The sequence below is a fragment of the Panthera pardus genome, unplaced genomic scaffold, assembly GCF_024362965.1.
Source record: "Panthera pardus isolate Hobbes unplaced genomic scaffold, ASM2436296v1 HiC_scaffold_10, whole genome shotgun sequence".
Taxonomy (NCBI): domain Eukaryota; kingdom Metazoa; phylum Chordata; class Mammalia; order Carnivora; family Felidae; genus Panthera; species Panthera pardus.
The window spans coordinates 109,407,628-109,424,598 of record NW_026526655.1 but is presented as its reverse complement, the minus strand read 5'-3'; the positions used below and the strand labels follow the sequence as shown (position 1 = coordinate 109,424,598).

Genomic DNA, 16,971 nt, shown 5'->3' with positions numbered 1-16,971 from the left:
CCCTGGTGGGGAGCCGTCTGGGTGGAGTGCATTGCCGGTTGGGGAAGTGGGGGCCGCGTGTGCGTGTCTGTGTAAATCTGGGGGCTTGGAGCCCTCAGGAGCTCTGGTGGCAGGATGGGCACTGGGGACCTTTTGCTGACAGAGTACATCTCCTCGGGGAGAAGGGAGACGGGGGGTGGACAGGGCCACCTTCCCAGTCTTCCTGTCTCGAGGGCCAACCAGGCCTGGACCCTGTTCCCTGGGAGCCTCTTACTGTCTCTTGTGGCCTCTCTTGACTTCTGGAAGTTCTTTCCCACCTGGTGTTCCATTTCTGACTTTGGAGGTGGTGGGGCCAAGGGGCCGGTGTCTGATAGGGGGTGAGTCACCTACTCAGGCTCAGTGCAGAGCAGGCCAGGTGCCTCCACAGCTCCTCCCTGTTTCCCCAGGACCAGCTGGGTATTGCTGCCAAGGGAGGAGTGGGGGAGCCCGTGGACGGTGGGAAGTGCCAAGTTTCTTGCTCACGGGGGTTTAGTTTTGCTCTTTTCCTCTCACCTCAATATCAGCCTGCAGCTGCCATGGCCTGATAAACCGTGTTGTGACCATTATAGCACAAAGTTGTTGGTGGGCCGCCCTCCCATGCCCACCCTGCTCCTCCCACTGCCTACGTCCTCCCCCAGCATCCTCTGTGACTTCTGGTCACCTTGAGCTATTCTGAATTTCCTGGTAATGTTCCTCATCTCTCTGGTCTCCTCGCTTTGCTGCATGCTCTCCCCGGCCGTCTGAGCTGCCACTTCCCCCAGGAAGTCTTCCCTGATTGCGCAGCCTGCGTGGGATCCCTACCCCAGGCTCCCATAGTCCCATGTGCTTCCCTCTGTCTGGCTGGATCCATGTCTGATTGATGTCTGTTGCCCCAGCAGAGATGCCCATGGCTGTTGTACATAGCAGGCACTTGACGAGATGGCTAAGCGTTCTCCATGCGGAGAGTGGGTCTGAGAGCTAACAGACCTTGCCGTGGTCCCCGAGCCAGCTGGACAGGGTGCAGCAGGACAGCACGGGCCATCCCAGGTCCAGTCAGGGCTGGGAAGGTCCAGACTCTGTTCTGGGACAGGGCCTCCCTTGGTTCAGGCCACCTTTTCTCCCTCTACCTGCCACCCCCACCCACTGCCACCTTTCCTTCTCATTCTTGTGGGGTTGTGGCCACTGCTTCTGCTGAATGTCTCAGCGGGGTCCTCCTGTTTCCTGTGGGGGTGCTGTAAGTGGCGGCGGGGGGTGGGTTCTCTGCCTTCCCTGTCTTCCCATAAACCCACCTTGTCTCTGCTATAGCTTCCCCTTTCGGCACCCATCTTTCATCCTTCTCTTTCCTGGCCCTCTCCTCCCCTGTTGTCTTCACCCCTCCTAGCTTCCACCTCCCTATCTCTCTCGTCATACTTCCTCTCTGGCTCCTGCTCCTCCCTCTTTAGGTCTTTCCCCCTCTTCTGGCCTTGGGTCTCTCTGCCCTAACCCATCCGTCTCGGCTCCCCCCACACAGCTGAGAAAGCACAGTGTGACTCACCACGGGGAGAGTCCACCTCTGAGATGTCTAGCTGGGAGTAGAGCGGGTGGCTGCAAGCCTGTGTGTGTGTGTGTGTGTGTGTGTGTGTGTGTGTGTGTGTGTGAATGCATGTGCGTGAGCGTGAGTGTGTGGTGCCAGCAGTGGGCCTGGCACGGCCTGCTGGGCTGTAGAGAAGGGAGCAGGGCAGCTAGGGCAGGTCACTTCTGAAAGTCTAGTCAGATTGGGACACAAAGAGCCTGACCCCCAGCCACCCTTTGCTGCCTTCCTTGTCCTGGGGCTGTTCTGCTCCTCCCTCTGGTATTCACAAACTCTCGGCCCAGGAAATGGAGTTATGTGGGAGAAGTGGGGCTGCCCTTACCTGGCCCCTCTTGTGCTCAGCTCACATTTTAGCTGCCAGGGTTGGGGCGGAGCCCCCAGGATCACAGTGTGAGATCAGCAAAGAGGGGGCCCTGACCCCACAAGCTGCCTTTGGAGCTCCCCTCCTCCTGGTTTCAGTCACTACAGCAAACCTGACCCAAGTTGCTCCTCTTGGCCAATGGGCGAGCCCTGGATAGAGGATGGGGAGGTCTCAAGACTTGATGGACTCAGGGTTGCCTTTGGGGATCCCAGCAGCCACGAGACCTTCTGATGGTCTTAGTGCCCTGGGCTGGGTGATACTGGCGGTGGGCCTCCAGGACCCTGGTCGGGGTGGGGGGGCTGTCTGTGGTATTGGCGATCGGGCATTCTTGGTTTCGCACTCACTTTCTCATGGTAACACTCCCTTCTCTGTCTGCCTTGGCAGGTCCTCCAGAAACTAGGGAAGGCGGACGAGACAAAGGATGAGCAGTTTGAACAGTGTGTCCAGAATTTCAACAAACAGCTGGTAAGTGTGGGTGGCCTTTGGCCTTAGGGAGCTTGTGCAAAATGGAATTGTGGCTTCCAGGTAGAAAATGTCAAGAGCTGAATTTATGGAGTAAGAGAGCGTGGAGCAGGGGCCCGTTTAGGCTGATGAGGTTACAGAGGACTTCTTGGAGGATGGAGCAGTGGTTCTGGGTGTAGTCCATGGGAAAGAAGAAGGAGGCCTGGGGGAGGGGGGTGGCGTTCGGGTGGGAGCAGGTAAGGGGTTTTGGCCACACTCTAGAAAACCTTGGACGTCGAGGCAAGTGGGAGCTGAAGAAGCTTCTTGGGAGGAGAGTGGCATTTGCAGAGTGTACTGTGGGAGCAGAGCAGACAGGATCTGGTGTGAGCAGTTGCTAAGCATGGCCCGGTGTGCCTCCCAACATCCCTGTAAGGTATCTGGTGTCATCGTTCCCTTTTTATAGATGAAGCAGAAAGGCTCAGAGAAGCTGAGTAATTTGTCAAAAGCCATCTTGTTTTGGGAGTGGATTTAGATCCATACTTGTTTGGTCCCAAAGACTACAGTGGCACTGTTATCAGGTCCCTTTGCATAGGTCAGAGACCAGTGACAGAAGGGGCTTAATCACATTGGCAGCCTGGGGGCAGTGGTTCGATACAAGAGAGGACTTCTTCTATCTTCTTGACTGAAGGACCCTGAATGCCTCAACTGGGACGTCCCTGAAACTTTTTCCTCACATGAATCTGCTGAGTCTAGAATAAGCCACTTCTGTGGCTGTGTCTGAGGACATAGAAGTGGGGAATGAGATGACCTTGGTGACTCTCCCTTCCTGGGGAAGGGCTGAGGTAGTAGGAAGTGAGGGAGAAGTGGGCCGTGGCCCCATGGCTTCTGCAGGCCAGGCTCAGTGAGTGACAGATGGGGGTGGAGGCCAGGAGAGGCCACAAGGAGTAAGAATCGGCATGGGGGTGGGGTTAGGGCCTAAGCTGTCCTGGGAAAGGGGCCAAATAGGCCCAGACCAGTCTTCTTCCTCCTCCTTGTTCATGTCTGAGGCCACTGAAAGCACTGAAGGTGCCCACCAATGCCTCTGCAGCTGGAATGCAACCTGGGGGAGGGGGTCCTCTTTGGAGAACTTTGACAATTCACTGGCTGGGGGCTGGGGACCATGCTGGGAGATGGCTGGGGTGACAGGGGAGGGCCAGGGAGCATATTAGGAGAGTTAAAGAGCAGCTAAGGAGAAGGTCAGAAGGCAGCTGGGAGAGGTTGGGGAACATGTTGGGAGAGGGTCTGGAGGCATGCTGGGTCAGAGTTGGGGGCATGCTAAAAGAGTCCCAGGGAGCATGATGGGAGAGGGCCGGGGGCGTGCTGGGAGAGGGCTGGGGACATGCTGGGAGAGTCCCAGGGAGGATGCTGGGAGACGGCTGGGGAGGAGGCTGGGAGAGGGCTGGGGACATGTTGGGAGAGTCCCAGGGAGGATGCTGGGAGAGGGCCGGGGGCATGGTGGGAGAAGGGGATGCAGAGAGCAGCTTGGAAAGTCCCCAGGACCAAGTTTATCCTTGCCTGTCAGAGGAGCTCTGTTGAAAGGTTCCTTAGGGCAGGGATAGGAGCCCTCATGGCTGATTGTCCCCCAGGCTGCTAATGGGAAGTGTTTCAAGGCCCCAGTAGGTGCCATGACAGAGCCATCTACTGCCTCTGTGGCCCTGGGTGAACCCCTGCTCCTTGGGCCTCAGTTCTCTCACCTGCAAAATGGAGGTTTGGCTAAGAACCCTGAAGTCTTTGCTTCTGATTCTGTCACCTGAAAGCTCCAGGGGTCTGTCCCCTACTCAGCTGGCTTCCTCAGGTTGTGGGATGCTCTGAAAGCCCTTGGGGGAATCAGTGTTGCTAGAGTACCTACTATAGACTAGGCACTAGATATTAACCTTGCGTTCTTGACTATAGACTAGGTACTGCTTGTATTTTACAGACACTAACCTTGCATTCTTGAGGCGGATGCTGATATCTTCCATTTTACAGATGGGTACTTGAAGCTCAGAGGGGTTAAGCGACTCTTCCAAGGGCACACAGTGGTGTGGTGTCCAGATCTGTCCACTCTCAGGCACCCCTTCTGGAGCTGAGTCCCAGGCCTGAGGACAGCTGGCTGGGCTGGGGAGAAGGGTTAGGGCTCCTGAGCTGGGCAGGGGGTGATGGGGCTGCCTCAGAGCAGGCTGGGCTGTCTGGTGGAAGGAGAAAAAGCACAGGTTTGGGATCTGAGGTTCCCTGTGGTCTGGCCCCAGTGCTATGACCACAGCATTGCTTTCCACTTTCGTCCGTCACAGTCACCCTCTCTGGGCCCCAGCTCTGGACAGGGAGTCACTCAGTGATCCTTGGGCTCAGGGACCAGGCAGTGAGGCCAGAGTTAAAGATAGCTGGTGCGGGTGGCGGGCATGGAGTGGTCACTTGAGCTGGGGCTCTGTCTGTCCTCAGATTGGGGAGGGTGGCTGGCTTTTCAGGGGCCGAGCAGGAGGGGGTGGATTTGAGGTCTCATTTGAAGCTTGGGGTGACCCTCTCTTGGGGTTTAAGGCAGCCATGCAGTTCTGGATTTGATTGGTGTGTGGGGGTAACTGGGGCCCTGGGCTTGAGTGACCCCAGGAAAGGTGGGGTGGAGGCTGAGTGTGGAAAGTCTGGAAGCTGAGTGTTCTCCTGCTCTTTATCTGGGAATACCAAGCAGAGTGGGCCCAGTGCTAGCCGGGGACTAGGATGGCTGGGAATATGGGTTTCAAGGCAGCAAATCTACCCCTCCCTCTGGGTGCCCTAGGTGAGGGTGTAGGTCACCTGGCAGTCGCCGGCTCTCACAGGGGCACATCAGACCCCTTCCTGGCCCCACTTAGTGCCAGTCTAGCCCTTCTGCCCTCTGTCCCTGCACTGGGGAACCCCAAAGGGCCCATTCACCTCCTCCACTACCTCCCCGCAGCTCAGGTCCAGCTCAGGCCTTTCTGGAAGCCATCCTGGGTCCTCCAGGTGGGCCATGCTCTTTGTCCTGGGGCCACCTGTAGCTTGCACCCCAGGGCTCATTGCTGCTGTTTGCTTTTCTCGCTGAGGGGGCACAGGCCTGATTCCTTCTCGTTCTTAGGGCCTGCTTGGCTCAGAGAGGGCATCTCTGGCTATTGAGTGATGATCCTCTGAAACTGACTGCAAGCAGCAAGAGTCAGCCGGAGCCAGAGAGGGTCCATGTGGGAGCCCCCCGCACTCCCTGGGAAGATAGGAGCTTAGGTTTTCAGACCACTGGTCGGGGCTGATGTCAGGGAAGGCAGGGAGCACCCTTTGAAGGGAGGTCTAGCAGGGATATGGGGTGCTGGCCAAGCCACCCCCCATGCAACTGCCCTGGGTTTTGGTACTGGGTAGTTGTGTCCTTCCAGAATCCTCTGAGTCCAGAGCCCACAGAGCCAGGCTGGAGGGACTGTGCTTTTGAGCTTTATTCTTCCCCCAGCTGCTCTGCAAGGGGTGTTAGAGCCCTGGGAACCTCCAGAGAGTTGTTTCTTGGATGCTCTATTGGGGGGTGGGGGGGTGAGGGAACCAGTTTGGGAGCAAACACACAGGTTCTGTGTTGGCCTGAGCGCTGGCCTGCATGGGGGAGGGCTGTGTCTGGTCCCGGGGACTGACTGGGGAGTGTGGCTTAGGGGCCCAGCTGCGGCTGGCACATGCGAGGCAGAGCTCTGGGCGGCCCCTCGCACATCTGTGCCCAGTGTGCCTGCTCACAGCGAGGCCTTGTTTGGGAAACACAAGGAGCCCTGGTACGGCCTGAGGCCCGGGCAACCACGGCAAGCCACCCCACGGAGACCCCTTCCTCGGGGTGATGTGTATGATGCTGGGGAGGGGAGTGGGATGACAGAGCTTGGCAGGAAGAGAAGCTGAGTCTGGAAGATTCTGCCGGCTCAGATGAATGCAATGGCATCACATCATGAACACACTTGAATCTTCACCTCAGCTGCCAAAGCGTCAAGAGTGGGAATGGCCCTTCTTCATTCCCGGTCCTGCACGGTCCACATCTGGCCCGAGATAGAATTCCAGAGAGCTTTGGATGCTGTGGCCTGGCCTCCTTTGATCTCTGATTTCTTCCTTTGATCTCTAATTAACAAGCCTCAAACTCTAAAGTTCTCAGAATTAGGTGTGGCCACGGTTCTATAGGCTACTCTGGGGGGACTGAAGGAATTTTGGAGAGGGTTTTTTTTCTTCCCTAACTGTACATCTTATGCACTGCCCTGAAACCCTTCCTGCATGACACCTCTGCTGTTTTCTGGAAGCATTAATTGTAATAAGTAGGCAGCTGTGGTGGGACCCGAGTGTCCAGGCTGTGGGGGTCCTCACCGGGTCTTCCAGTCCGTGAACACCGGGCAAGCCACTGAACCACTCAGCTTCCTCGTCGGTCAGGTGGGGACAAATGATACCACGAAGATGGTGCAGGGAAAGAACCAGCTGGTGCGTGATGCTCTGGGGACACTGCGGGAGGAAGAGGAGGCCCTGGCTGTGAGGAGGGAGGGCCTGTTTGGGGGGCGGGGACAGGAGAGGTTTGAGGGTGCCTGGGTGAGCCTAGGAGGTTGGTTGTGTCCCTGCTTGCCCTCAGCTGGAGTAGAGACCACCTGTCATCTGCAGAAGCGCCAGGCAGGCCAGGAGTGGGGCTGTGGCTGCTTGCCGGGTCCGTGTCTATCTCGCCCTCCACCAGGGCAGGGGGATCCAGGGGTGTTGCTGACACGTGAGCAGGGAGGGCAGGGAGGCGCCAGGACGGTGCTCCTCCCCTGCAGAAGTCAGCTTCTGGCACTGCCACCCTTGGCTCTCCAGAGGCCCTGCCCTCCTCATGCTTCCCCCCCTGCCCCGCATCACCATCATCCGCATAAAGCCCATCTCCTGAAGCTGGGGGCCTGGCCTGGCTCACTTACGCTGTTCCCTGAGCACATGTGAGCTTGTGGTCTGCCAGGCGAGGCTCGGTCACCCCAGCTGGCAGATGAGGAGACCGAGGCTCAGAGAGGTTCGGTAACTTGCTTGAGGTTTCATGTCTAGTAAGGGCCTGACTTGGGCCTTCATAACTCTAAAGCCTGTGTGTGTGCTCTCCCACTTTACACATGGCCTCTGGACACTTCAGCATCTCACTGTTGGTGGTCTCGTACGTCACCTGTTGCCTCAGCCTGTTGGCCCCCTCTCTCCCCTGGGACTCCGCTTTCCTGCTCCTGCCTTGTGTGGTATTGATTATCCAGAGGGACTGGAGGCTTTGCCCAGGGGCCATCCTCTGTACCGGTCCTGCTGCCTCAGGAAGCTGCTGGGGCTGCCTCCCCAGCTCAGGGTCTTCCCTGCCTGGCCCAGTCCCCTGGCCAGCCTTTTCCTACCTCCTGCCTCCTCCCTCTTGGCTGGGCCAGTGTCCTGAGAGTCCCGGGCGTGACCCTGCACTTCTCTGAAGCCTGGCTAAGCCATTCCCTTCCACCTCTGCAGCCCACCTGCCCACCCCTTCCAGTGCCATCCTCTGTCTCTGGCGCGATGCAGTGGGAGCCTGCTGGCCTGAGCTTTCAGGACAAGGTGCTGGGTGTTCCACTCCTGTGTTCTGTGCTCATTGGTCACCTGGTCCCCGGTCGTGTGAGAGCATGCCTGGGGGCCGCCGACCCCATTGTATGTGTGTGCCATTCAGCCCGTGCCCCCCGTGTCTTATTCAGGGTGGAAAGGTCTCCATTTCCCTGCCTTCCTTACAGGGCTCTGAAGAGTGCCTGCAAGAGGCAGGTGCTGACGGGCTCAGGACAGATATCCTTTGGGGTCAGGGCCCCTGAGGCAGGGGTGGTGCTGAGGAACGCTGGAGGCCCAGTACATTCTGTCGCCAGAGAGGCAATAGCTGCTGTGCTCCGAGTGGTGCTCCAGGCTGGGTTGTGCTCGGGGGCTGTTCCGCATGTCTCGTCTCCTCTCATCCCGCTGGTGCCCTGATGAGGACAGCTGATCTGTGCCAGCTGTCAGGAGCAGCCTGCATTTGTCCACGCTGGGGTGCAGGAAGGATGGGGACAGGTATGGGGTGTGCCCCGGGCCCTCATGCTGTCCTTGTCATTCTCTCTGTAGACCGAGGGCACTCGACTGCAGAAGGATCTCCGGACCTACCTGGCCTCCGTCAAAGGTAAGGGGCAGGTGGGGCTCTTGGGGCACACCCGGCCTGGGGAGGGGGGCTTCATGGGACACTGAAGGACCTTTGCCATGTGCTGCTGATGGGTGCAGAGCTGGGAAGGGGAGCAGGGTTTGTGGTGGAGGGGTAAGGGCTGGTAGTGGGGACCCACACACCTCCAGGGCCTTTGGAGGTGGGGGCAAGAGTGACCGTGGCCCTGGCTGCAGCATGGCCCTTCTGCCCCACAGCCATGCACGAGGCCTCCAAGAAACTGAACGAATGTCTGCAGGAGGTGTACGAGCCCGACTGGCCTGGCAGGGATGAAGCAAACAAGATAGCTGAGGTGAGCGTGAGGCAGGTGGCCTCAGTCCTTCCCGGAAGGCCCTCCTTGTCTCAGCTCCCAGCCTGTTCCTCGCCCACGGGGACAAGCCCTTCTGGTTTTCAGGCATCCACATGCCATGTGCCCTTGGGCAAATCACTTCGGCTCCCTGACCTTGGGCTTATCCGTTCCCTTAGAGTTGCCCCATGAGAGGCCACAGGGCAGGAGTGATTTTATAGTACACCCATTCCACACCCAAGGAACCCAAGCTTCTGAGAAGCCTCTGAGCTGCGAAGTGATGGGGCTGAATCTGACCCCAGGTTGCTGGGAGGAGAGGGCGGGAGACTGGGTGCGGCCCAGCTCCCCGGCCGTATACTCAGGGACTCTTACGTCCTTCAGAACAATGACCTCCTCTGGCTGGATTATCACCAGAAGCTGGTGGACCAGGCACTGCTGACCATGGACACATACCTGGGTCAGTTCCCTGACATCAAGGTGAGAGGCACTCTCTATAGATCGGTCCTGCTCTGGCCTGGTAGCCTGTGCAGGGGAGTGGGAGAGGGGACAGAGGGGTGGGGGGAAGGGTCAGCCTCTGCCCCGCTCAGGCACTGAGGTGGCCATGCCCCGAAGGCAGGCATCTCCCTCACCCAGCAATTCATCCCTCCAGGGCTGCTCCCTCTGAGGCCAGCCCACCAGCCCCCAGCCCTGGGCCTTTCAGAGCTGACAGCTTTTGGGCCCTGAACCTTTGGGTCTCCGGACTAGGGGAAGAGACCCCGTGGTGCATGTATGCGTGTGTGGCCATGTCACTGTGGAACGACTATAGGGTTGTATAAGGTGTATTGAGGGCATGTAAGGCCTGGGCCTGTGTGCCTATAGGTGTCCTGCATTAGCCTATGTGTGCTTAGAAGGGAATGTATGTATCGTTGTGTGTATTCCCTCTTATCTGGGTGTATATGTGTTATTGTGTGTGTTCCGAGAGCCGGCCCCCAGGTACTGGGAACTGTCAGTGTGCCAGGGTCCCCACTGAGGCCAATGAGCCCCAGATGCTTCAGACGTGGAAGCAGAGATGTTGAGCCCAGATGCTGACTGCTGTGCTAGACCTGATCCCTGGGGAGTCAGGCTCCATGCTGGCCCCCATGGCCGCCCAATGCAGATGGCTCAGGCTCCTGAAGAGGCCTTATGAAGAGTATGGAAGGGAGGCTAATGGTGGTGGCCTGGGAGAAGAGAAGCCTGGGGTCCAGGAGGCGTCTTTAAGGAGCTGAGGGCCAGGCCAGGGTGGAGGTTTGTCCCACAGTACTGGCTGGAGGGTACTGACAACAATGGGTGGATACTGAAGGACATGGTTTCGCCTCTGTATGAGAAAGGACCCCAGAGGGCAGGGACTGCCTCGAAGGTGTGAGCTCTTTGCCACCGGAAATGTTGGAGTACGTGTTTCAAGCATGTATGAGATGCCCTTCTTGAGCCCGGGGTCGACTGCCCTGGGCCCTTCGTCTTCCCCCAGTTTCTTTGGGCCCAGCCTGGTCAGCATCTCAGCATGGGTGAGGCCCTGTTCAGCACCGCTCCCCCACCCCGTCTGTCCTCCAGTCACGCATTGCCAAGCGAGGGCGGAAATTGGTGGACTATGACAGCGCCCGGCACCATTACGAGTCCCTCCAAACCGCCAAAAAGAAGGATGAAACCAAAATTGCCAAGGTAAGGGCTGGATGGCAGGGCTGCGGGGGAGAGTTTTCAGGCTGGGTACCCACGTCCCTTGGAGGGGCCTTCCTCTGTGCTGCCCTCCCTGCACCCCTTTGCACTGTTGACTGTCTCTGCTCCCCAGGGGCAGGAACCATCAATCTCGCTTGCAGATGGCTTTATAGCAGGTGACTAGTCCCAGGTAGCAGAGGCGGGTGGAGGATGGTGCTGGACCCACGGCAGCGAGTGAAAGGCCCTTGCGGGCACCTGGGTGAGGGCCCACTTCCTGCCCATCCTCTGGTGCTTGCTCTGGCCCTTGGTTCCTCCACCCCACTCTGAGGCCACTTTCCAGGATGAGAACAGGCCTGGCTTGGGTTTCACTGGAACGGCCCTGCCCGACCTGGCGTGCTCTGAGTGGAATTCTGTCATGGGATCCGATGTGACCCTATCTCAGCTGGAACAAGCCTGGGGGCACAGGGCTTGGGCTGGCCACACTGTCCACAAGTGAGGGGCCGAGGGTGGGTCCCCCTCCCCTCCCCAGCCCACCCCCACCCTGGAGCAGGACCAAGCTTGCTGAGCCCCTCTGCCCCTGCTAACGATTCTCACATTTTGCTTTGCAGTTGGAGTGCAAGTTTGCTTGCACAGTTTGCTTTGCACCCCCTTCTCTGCCCCTTGCCTGGGGCTCCCCTTAATTCTCTTGACCTTGAGGGGCCTTTACCTGCTGGGGGGCTGGCCCCCTGGAGGGGCGGCCAGCTTGTCTGTCACTGTGTTTGGGACGTTTGGACTTGGTGTTTAATATCTGTGTCTCTGTTTCTCTCTCCCCATCTCCCTCCTGTTTCTCCACTCTCCTTCACCTTGACCTCCCTTCCCCAACCCCAGCCTGTCTCGCTGCTTGAGAAAGCCGCCCCCCAGTGGTGCCAAGGCAAACTGCAGGCTCATCTCGTAGCTCAAACTAACCTGCTCCGAAATCAGGTGACACTGGCTTCTAACCTTGCACGTGCTGGCGCCTTCTGGTCTGTTGTCCTGTCCTTGGCGCTGGGCGCCCGTCTTGCACTGCCCGGCGCGGGGGGAGGGCTCAGTCTCTTTCCTGGGTTGGTGGGGGGCAGGGCTGTTTTCAAATGCCTCTGCTGGGAGAGCTCCTGCTTCAGAGGAGACCTGAGGTCAAATGTGGGCGACTGAGAGGGGCCTGGGGCTCCGGTTAACCTGGGGTGGACCGCAGTCTGTTGCTTCATGCCTGGGTCTCTGGTAGTCCTGAGAATCTATGAAATCCGAGCCTCTGGGAATGCAGGAAAGCCTCCGAGCCATTTGCCCTCTCTGAGGGCTCCTGTCCGAACATGTGTTGTCCTTCAAGCCTAGTAAAAGTTGTGAGGTTATCCAGAATTTGCTGAGGAGACACACCTGCCCAGAGAGGCGAAATCTCCAGCTCGAAGGGACCCTTGGGAACTGTGGGCCCTCATGGTGCCCCTAGAGGGGAAACCTTGGGAAGGCTCTGCAAGTGTGTTTGGGATCTGAGACCTGGGGCCTGGAGGGTTGGCTCTTTGGGAGTTTCTCGAAGGGCAAACTGTGCACCACAGTGGTTCTGGAGGGCTTCTTGGAGGAGGCCTTTGTACAGAACTCCTAACTGATCTTAATACCCTGGTAATACTTCGCTCTTCGCAGACCTCTGCCGTTGGGATGGACTGGGTGCCTGGTGAGCGCAGTGTGGCCAGGGACGGCTAGATACACCCTGGGAGAGGTGGCCTCATGGTTTCTCTCCAGGGAAACTGGCAGGACTCCAGCACCCCTTCGTGGTCCTGAGGTGGGGGTGCGCAACAGAGCCCTGACCCAGCAGGTTGGGTTTCTCTTTGGGCAGTGGCCCCATTTTTTCTGGGCCACCTCCTGATTTCATCATCTTCAACCTGCACGTGTTGAACGCTTGTAATGTGGAGTGTTCTGGGCTCAGCATGGGCTCGCGGCCCAATTTCTTATCTGACCTGCTGCCTGATTTCTTTTAGACTAGAGTTATGGGGTGACTTTGGAGGCACTGAGTTGTTGACAGTCCTACCCTGAGGGTGGCTTGACCCTGGATCTCCAAAGTCTGGGGGAGATGGCCCTCAGGAGGTGAAGGAGGAGCTAGAGGTTGGGGCACCATCCCTGCCTGTAGAGTTCAGGACTCCTGGCTGGAGGGGGTTGGGGCCACTGACCCAGACCCAGGCTTTCTGCATAATTTTCCCTGAGATGGGTTTGGCAGGAGACCAGGTGAAGATTTTTGTTGCCTCTGGGAGTCTGTGGAGCTTGGGGTGGTGCCTGTGGCTGCTTTTGAACTCCCGGGTGGGGTGTGGATAGGGGATCCTGCTGGGAGGGCCCCATCCCCCCGCCTCAGGGGAGCCACTAGGGAGGCTAAGGCATATGATCTCATCTTTGGATGTTGGACTGCAGATGTTTGGCCTTTCAGCCCAATTGGCTTTCCCATTTGGACCCAATTTTTATTTGAGCAGATCCTCTTTCTGCCCCCACCCTGCCTCACGCCTGGCTGGAAGCTGGGGAGTCTCCTGAGTTCCCACGGGCAGCTGTCTGGCTGTGAGCTGGGGCACTGTGGTCCCGGGGCTGCCCTGCTGGCTGACTTGACTTTGGGGAGATAGTGTGACCTGGTGAGGCTGTGTTCTTTAAGCTGACCAGTGCTACATATTCCCTGGGCCAGTTCTGAGCTGCTCTCCGTACTGGCCACAGTCCCCTAAAACCTGCCTGCGGGACCCCAGTGCCCCGTGGCATGGTGAGCGGGCCTGTTTCCATCTGTTCCACGTGTCCGTTGGCGTGTAGCCAAGCCACCGGGGCTTCAAGATCTCTCCAGCAACGGAAAGCTCTTCCCCGACCCCCTGCCCCCTCCAGTGCTTCAGAAACAGCCAGAATATGAAGAATGTGACCCAAAGGGAATGACAGACACAGGCCCTGACTTCCAGGAACGCTAAAACGGAGCCACCCTATTCTTCACAGGATTGCTGGGTGTGCGAACAGAGTTTGGCCTACAGTAATGAGCTGCTAGGCCATCCTCAGTGTCATTGTCACCACTGTTCGTCTGGGGAGTCAGGACCAGTGTCGTGGGGTAGTGGCCGAATCGCCATGGAGAGGTGGTCTCTGGGGGTACGGGAGCTGTGCCAGAGCTCCTGGGGAACGTGGGTCTTCAGCCAGACCCGTGGCAGTTGGGTGGGAGGGGTATGTGACAGTGCCAGAACTCATTCTGTGGGTTCTACAGACCCACAGTACCTACCTGAGTGGCCGACAGTGGAGTATGGCAGGGTGGGCCTGCTGGGTCTGGTCCTCTCCAAGAGCTGCCGGAGGCGTGCATGCTCAGGCAGACATTTCTTTTCTTCCTTTCTTTCTCTCTTTCTCTTTCTTTTCTTTCTTTGTTTCTTTCTTTGTTTCTTTGTTTCTTTGTTTCTTTCTTTCTTTCTTTCTTTCTTTCTTTCTTTCCTTTCTTTCTTTCTTTCTTTCTTTCTTTCTTTCTTTCTTTCTTTCTTTCTTTCCTTTCCTCTTTCTTTTCTTTCTTTCTTTCTTTCTTTCTTTCTTTCTTTCTTTCTTTCTTTTTCTGTCTTTTGTTTTTCTGTCTCTTTCTTTCTGTCTTTTCTTTCATCTTTCTGTCTTTTGTCTTTCTGTCTTTCTTTCTGTCTCTTTCTTTCTGTCTTTCTTTCTGTCTTTCTTTCATCTTTCTGTCTTTTGTTTTTCTGTCTTTCTCTTTCTTTCTTTCTTTCTTTCTTTCTCTCCCTCCCTCCCTCTCTCTCTTTCTTTCTGTCTTTCTGTTTTTCTTTCTTTCTTTTGTCTTTCTGTCTTTCTTTCTTTCTGTCTTTCGTCTTTCTTTCTTTCTTTTGTCTTTCTGTCTTTTGTCTTTCTTTCTGTCTTTCTTTCATCTTTCTTTCTTTCTTTCTTTCTTTCTTTCTTTCTTTCTTTCTCTCTTTTCTGTCTTTTGTTTTTCTGTCTTTCTGTCTCTTTTGGTCTGTCTTTCTTTTGTCTTTCTGTCTTTCTTTTATCTTTCTTTCTCTTTCTTTCTTTCTTTCTTTCTTTCTTTCTTTCTTTCTGTTTTTCTTTCTTTCGTGTTTCTGTCTTTCTGTCTGTCTTTCTTTTGCCTTTCTTTCTTTCTTTCTTTCTTTCTTTCTTTCTTTCTTTCTTTCTTTCTTTCCCTATTCCACCTTTAATTTTTAAGTTAGATTTTAAACAGTTAGGCAAGGAGCTTATTCTAGCAAGCTCCAGCAACCTGAAGATAATTGTCATCAGGAGCAGGGTGGTCCCTCACTCCTCCAGCCCCACGCCCATCCCCGAGGCTGGGCTGGCAGGGAACAGCAGGGATAGTGGGCCCGGAGCTGGATGGGACAGCTGGGTGGGCTGCGGAAATCGTGTGCTTTGTGGCTCTGGTCTGTCGCTCTGGTCAGGTGGCTGCCTTTGCCAGAGGCCTGAGAATGTAAGGCTGCTGGCGGGGAGTGTTCCCCCGGGGAGGGGCCTGCTGCGTTCCTGGGATGTGACTCAGACTCTGAATCCAAGTCACCCCCCTGAGTCACTGTTTCCAGCAGTGTCCTCCCAATGAGCTAGCAGAGCCCCTTCTCTGCCTGGGCTCTGTGACTCACTGCCACCCTCACCAGTCTCCGCCTTCGGCTCTGGGATGGGGCCTTAGCGCCACCTGGTGGGTGTCAGCGGGTCTGGAGGGCGCTGGGCCTGCCAGGGTGAGGGCTTTGGGGGTGAGCCCTGGAACCCTGCCCGGCAACCTAGCTCCCTCCTCCCCTGGCCCTGCCCTCACCCCCATCTTTCCCCTGTCCTTCTTGGATGCCTGAGCAGCTGCCTCTGGGCTCTGTGTGGTGGGGACAAGTCACAGAGGAAATGCTGCTACCACCTCCTATAGGGAGGTGAAATGCAGGCTGGGGGCTGGGGCTGAGTAGGAGCCTACTCTGAGAAAGGGGTACTCAGGCAGGGACAGCAAGGACAAGGCCAAGGGAGCTGGGCAGCAGGCTGACACTTAGTCTGAGAGGGGTTCATGTGTAAGTGGTCAGGGTCCCTGCTGGGCTGGGTCTGTGACCTTCCTGTGCCCCAGCCTCTGGACCCCTTGTCTGGAGCCTTCTTGTTGTGCTCTGCTCATTCCTCCTCTCCCTCCTGGCCCACCTTGGCCTGACGGGGATGGGGGTGGGTGGGGTGTCCCTTTTACCATGGGGGTGGGAGGTTAGGGGGAGCAGATCTTGGGGCTGGGAGGTTAGGGGGAGCAGGTCTCGGGAGGTGGGAGGTTGGGGGAACAGATCTGAGCGGGTGGGTAGGAGGTTGGGGGAACAGATCTCGGGGGTGGGAGGTTGGGGGAAGCAGGTCTTGGGGGGCGGGTGGGCCTGGCCCGGTCCCAGCTGGCTGGGACAGAGGCCTGGCGGAGGGGAGGGGAGTGACGGGTCTTGCCCCTCAGGCAGAGGAGGAGCTCATCAAAGCCCAGAAGGTGTTTGAGGAGATGAATGTGGACCTACAGGAAGAGCTGCCGTCCCTGTGGAACAGGTGAGTCCCCAGGGGTGAGTCCCCAGAGGTGGTGGCGCTGAGCCTTGGCTTCCCTCCTGAGGATGTCTGTCCGCTGTGCCCTGTGCCCTCCCACGGTTGGTGTCTCTGGCGAAGGTGGAGGTGTGTCAGTGTGTGTGTGTCTCCTGGGCCGCCCGCTGACCTGTGTGTTCTCTTTGCCCCTCCCTCCCTCCTTCCCACAGCCGTGTAGGCTTCTATGTCAACACGTTCCAGAGCATTGCAGGCCTGGAGGAGAACTTCCACAAGGAGATGAGTAAGGTAGGTCCTGGTGACCCCTTTGGGCCACGCTCTGCTGCCAAGGGCCAGGGTCAGAGGCAAGGACGGGGCCGGCCAAGCTCCCTCTTTTCCTGCTGGGGCTTGGTGCACACTAGTGACCACAGTGCTGCCTCTGGGCCTTGGGGAGAGCCGCCTGGTCCTGGCCTCCAGGAGCTCCCTGCTCTAGAGCGTCCAGGCCCAGTGGGAGTGCTGGGGAGGCTGTGAGCAGGGCCCACATGCCTGGCCCCTGCGCCCTCCTCGCCCCGTCCTATCCTCCCTGCCTGGATGGAACCAGCCCCTCCTGAGGTTTCAGTGTGTTCTCAGGTGACACTGGCTCAGGGAGCTCTGAGAATGCTGGCCCTTTCCCTGTTCGTAGGCAAATAGTCAGTAAGTTCCTAGAATTTCTCAATTTTTTTCTCATGTTTCTTAAGACATTGAAACGCATCTGCTTTATCTGCCAGAATCCGGGGTAAGAAGGGGTCTGACTAGCTTGAATTCCTATGTTGTATTATTTTCATTTTAACTGGCAGTTAAACTACACAGCAGAGTTGGAGAGACCCAGTGTTGGCAGCCCCTCCCTCTGTGCACTCGAGGGGTCGCTGACTCTGTCTCTTGGGCCCAAAAGAACCAAGTGATGGCGGTGGAGTCCAGGCCCAGGGCAGGAGGAGAAGCAGCAGCTTGGGGCCTCTTCCTGAGCCACCACCCTGACTATGATTTCCTGCCTTTTAGGTCTTCCC

At 57.2% G+C, this 16,971-nt stretch overlaps 1 protein-coding gene across 25 annotated transcripts in view; it reads left to right on the top strand.

Annotated features, from left to right (window-relative positions):
- Nucleotides 1–16,971, top strand: part of BIN1 (bridging integrator 1) — a 55,700-nt gene that overhangs the window by 24,701 nt on the left and 14,028 nt on the right. For 14 of the 25 annotated variants that reach the window (XM_053909951.1, XM_053909943.1, XM_053909930.1 and 11 more), the window contains exons 2-9: nt 2,313–2,393; nt 8,433–8,487; nt 8,721–8,815; nt 9,191–9,286; nt 10,376–10,483; nt 11,345–11,437; nt 15,876–15,961; nt 16,162–16,237. In XM_053909951.1, the coding sequence (XP_053765926.1) occupies nt 2,313–2,393; nt 8,433–8,487; nt 8,721–8,815; nt 9,191–9,286; nt 10,376–10,483; nt 11,345–11,437; nt 15,876–15,961; nt 16,162–16,237 (690 nt within the window). The remainder of the gene's footprint in view (nt 1–2,312; nt 2,394–8,432; nt 8,488–8,720; nt 8,816–9,190; nt 9,287–10,375; nt 10,484–11,344; nt 11,438–15,875; nt 15,962–16,161; nt 16,238–16,971) is intronic. The other 11 variants (XM_053909965.1, XM_053909958.1, XM_053909949.1 and 8 more) reach the window with 1 other exon arrangement.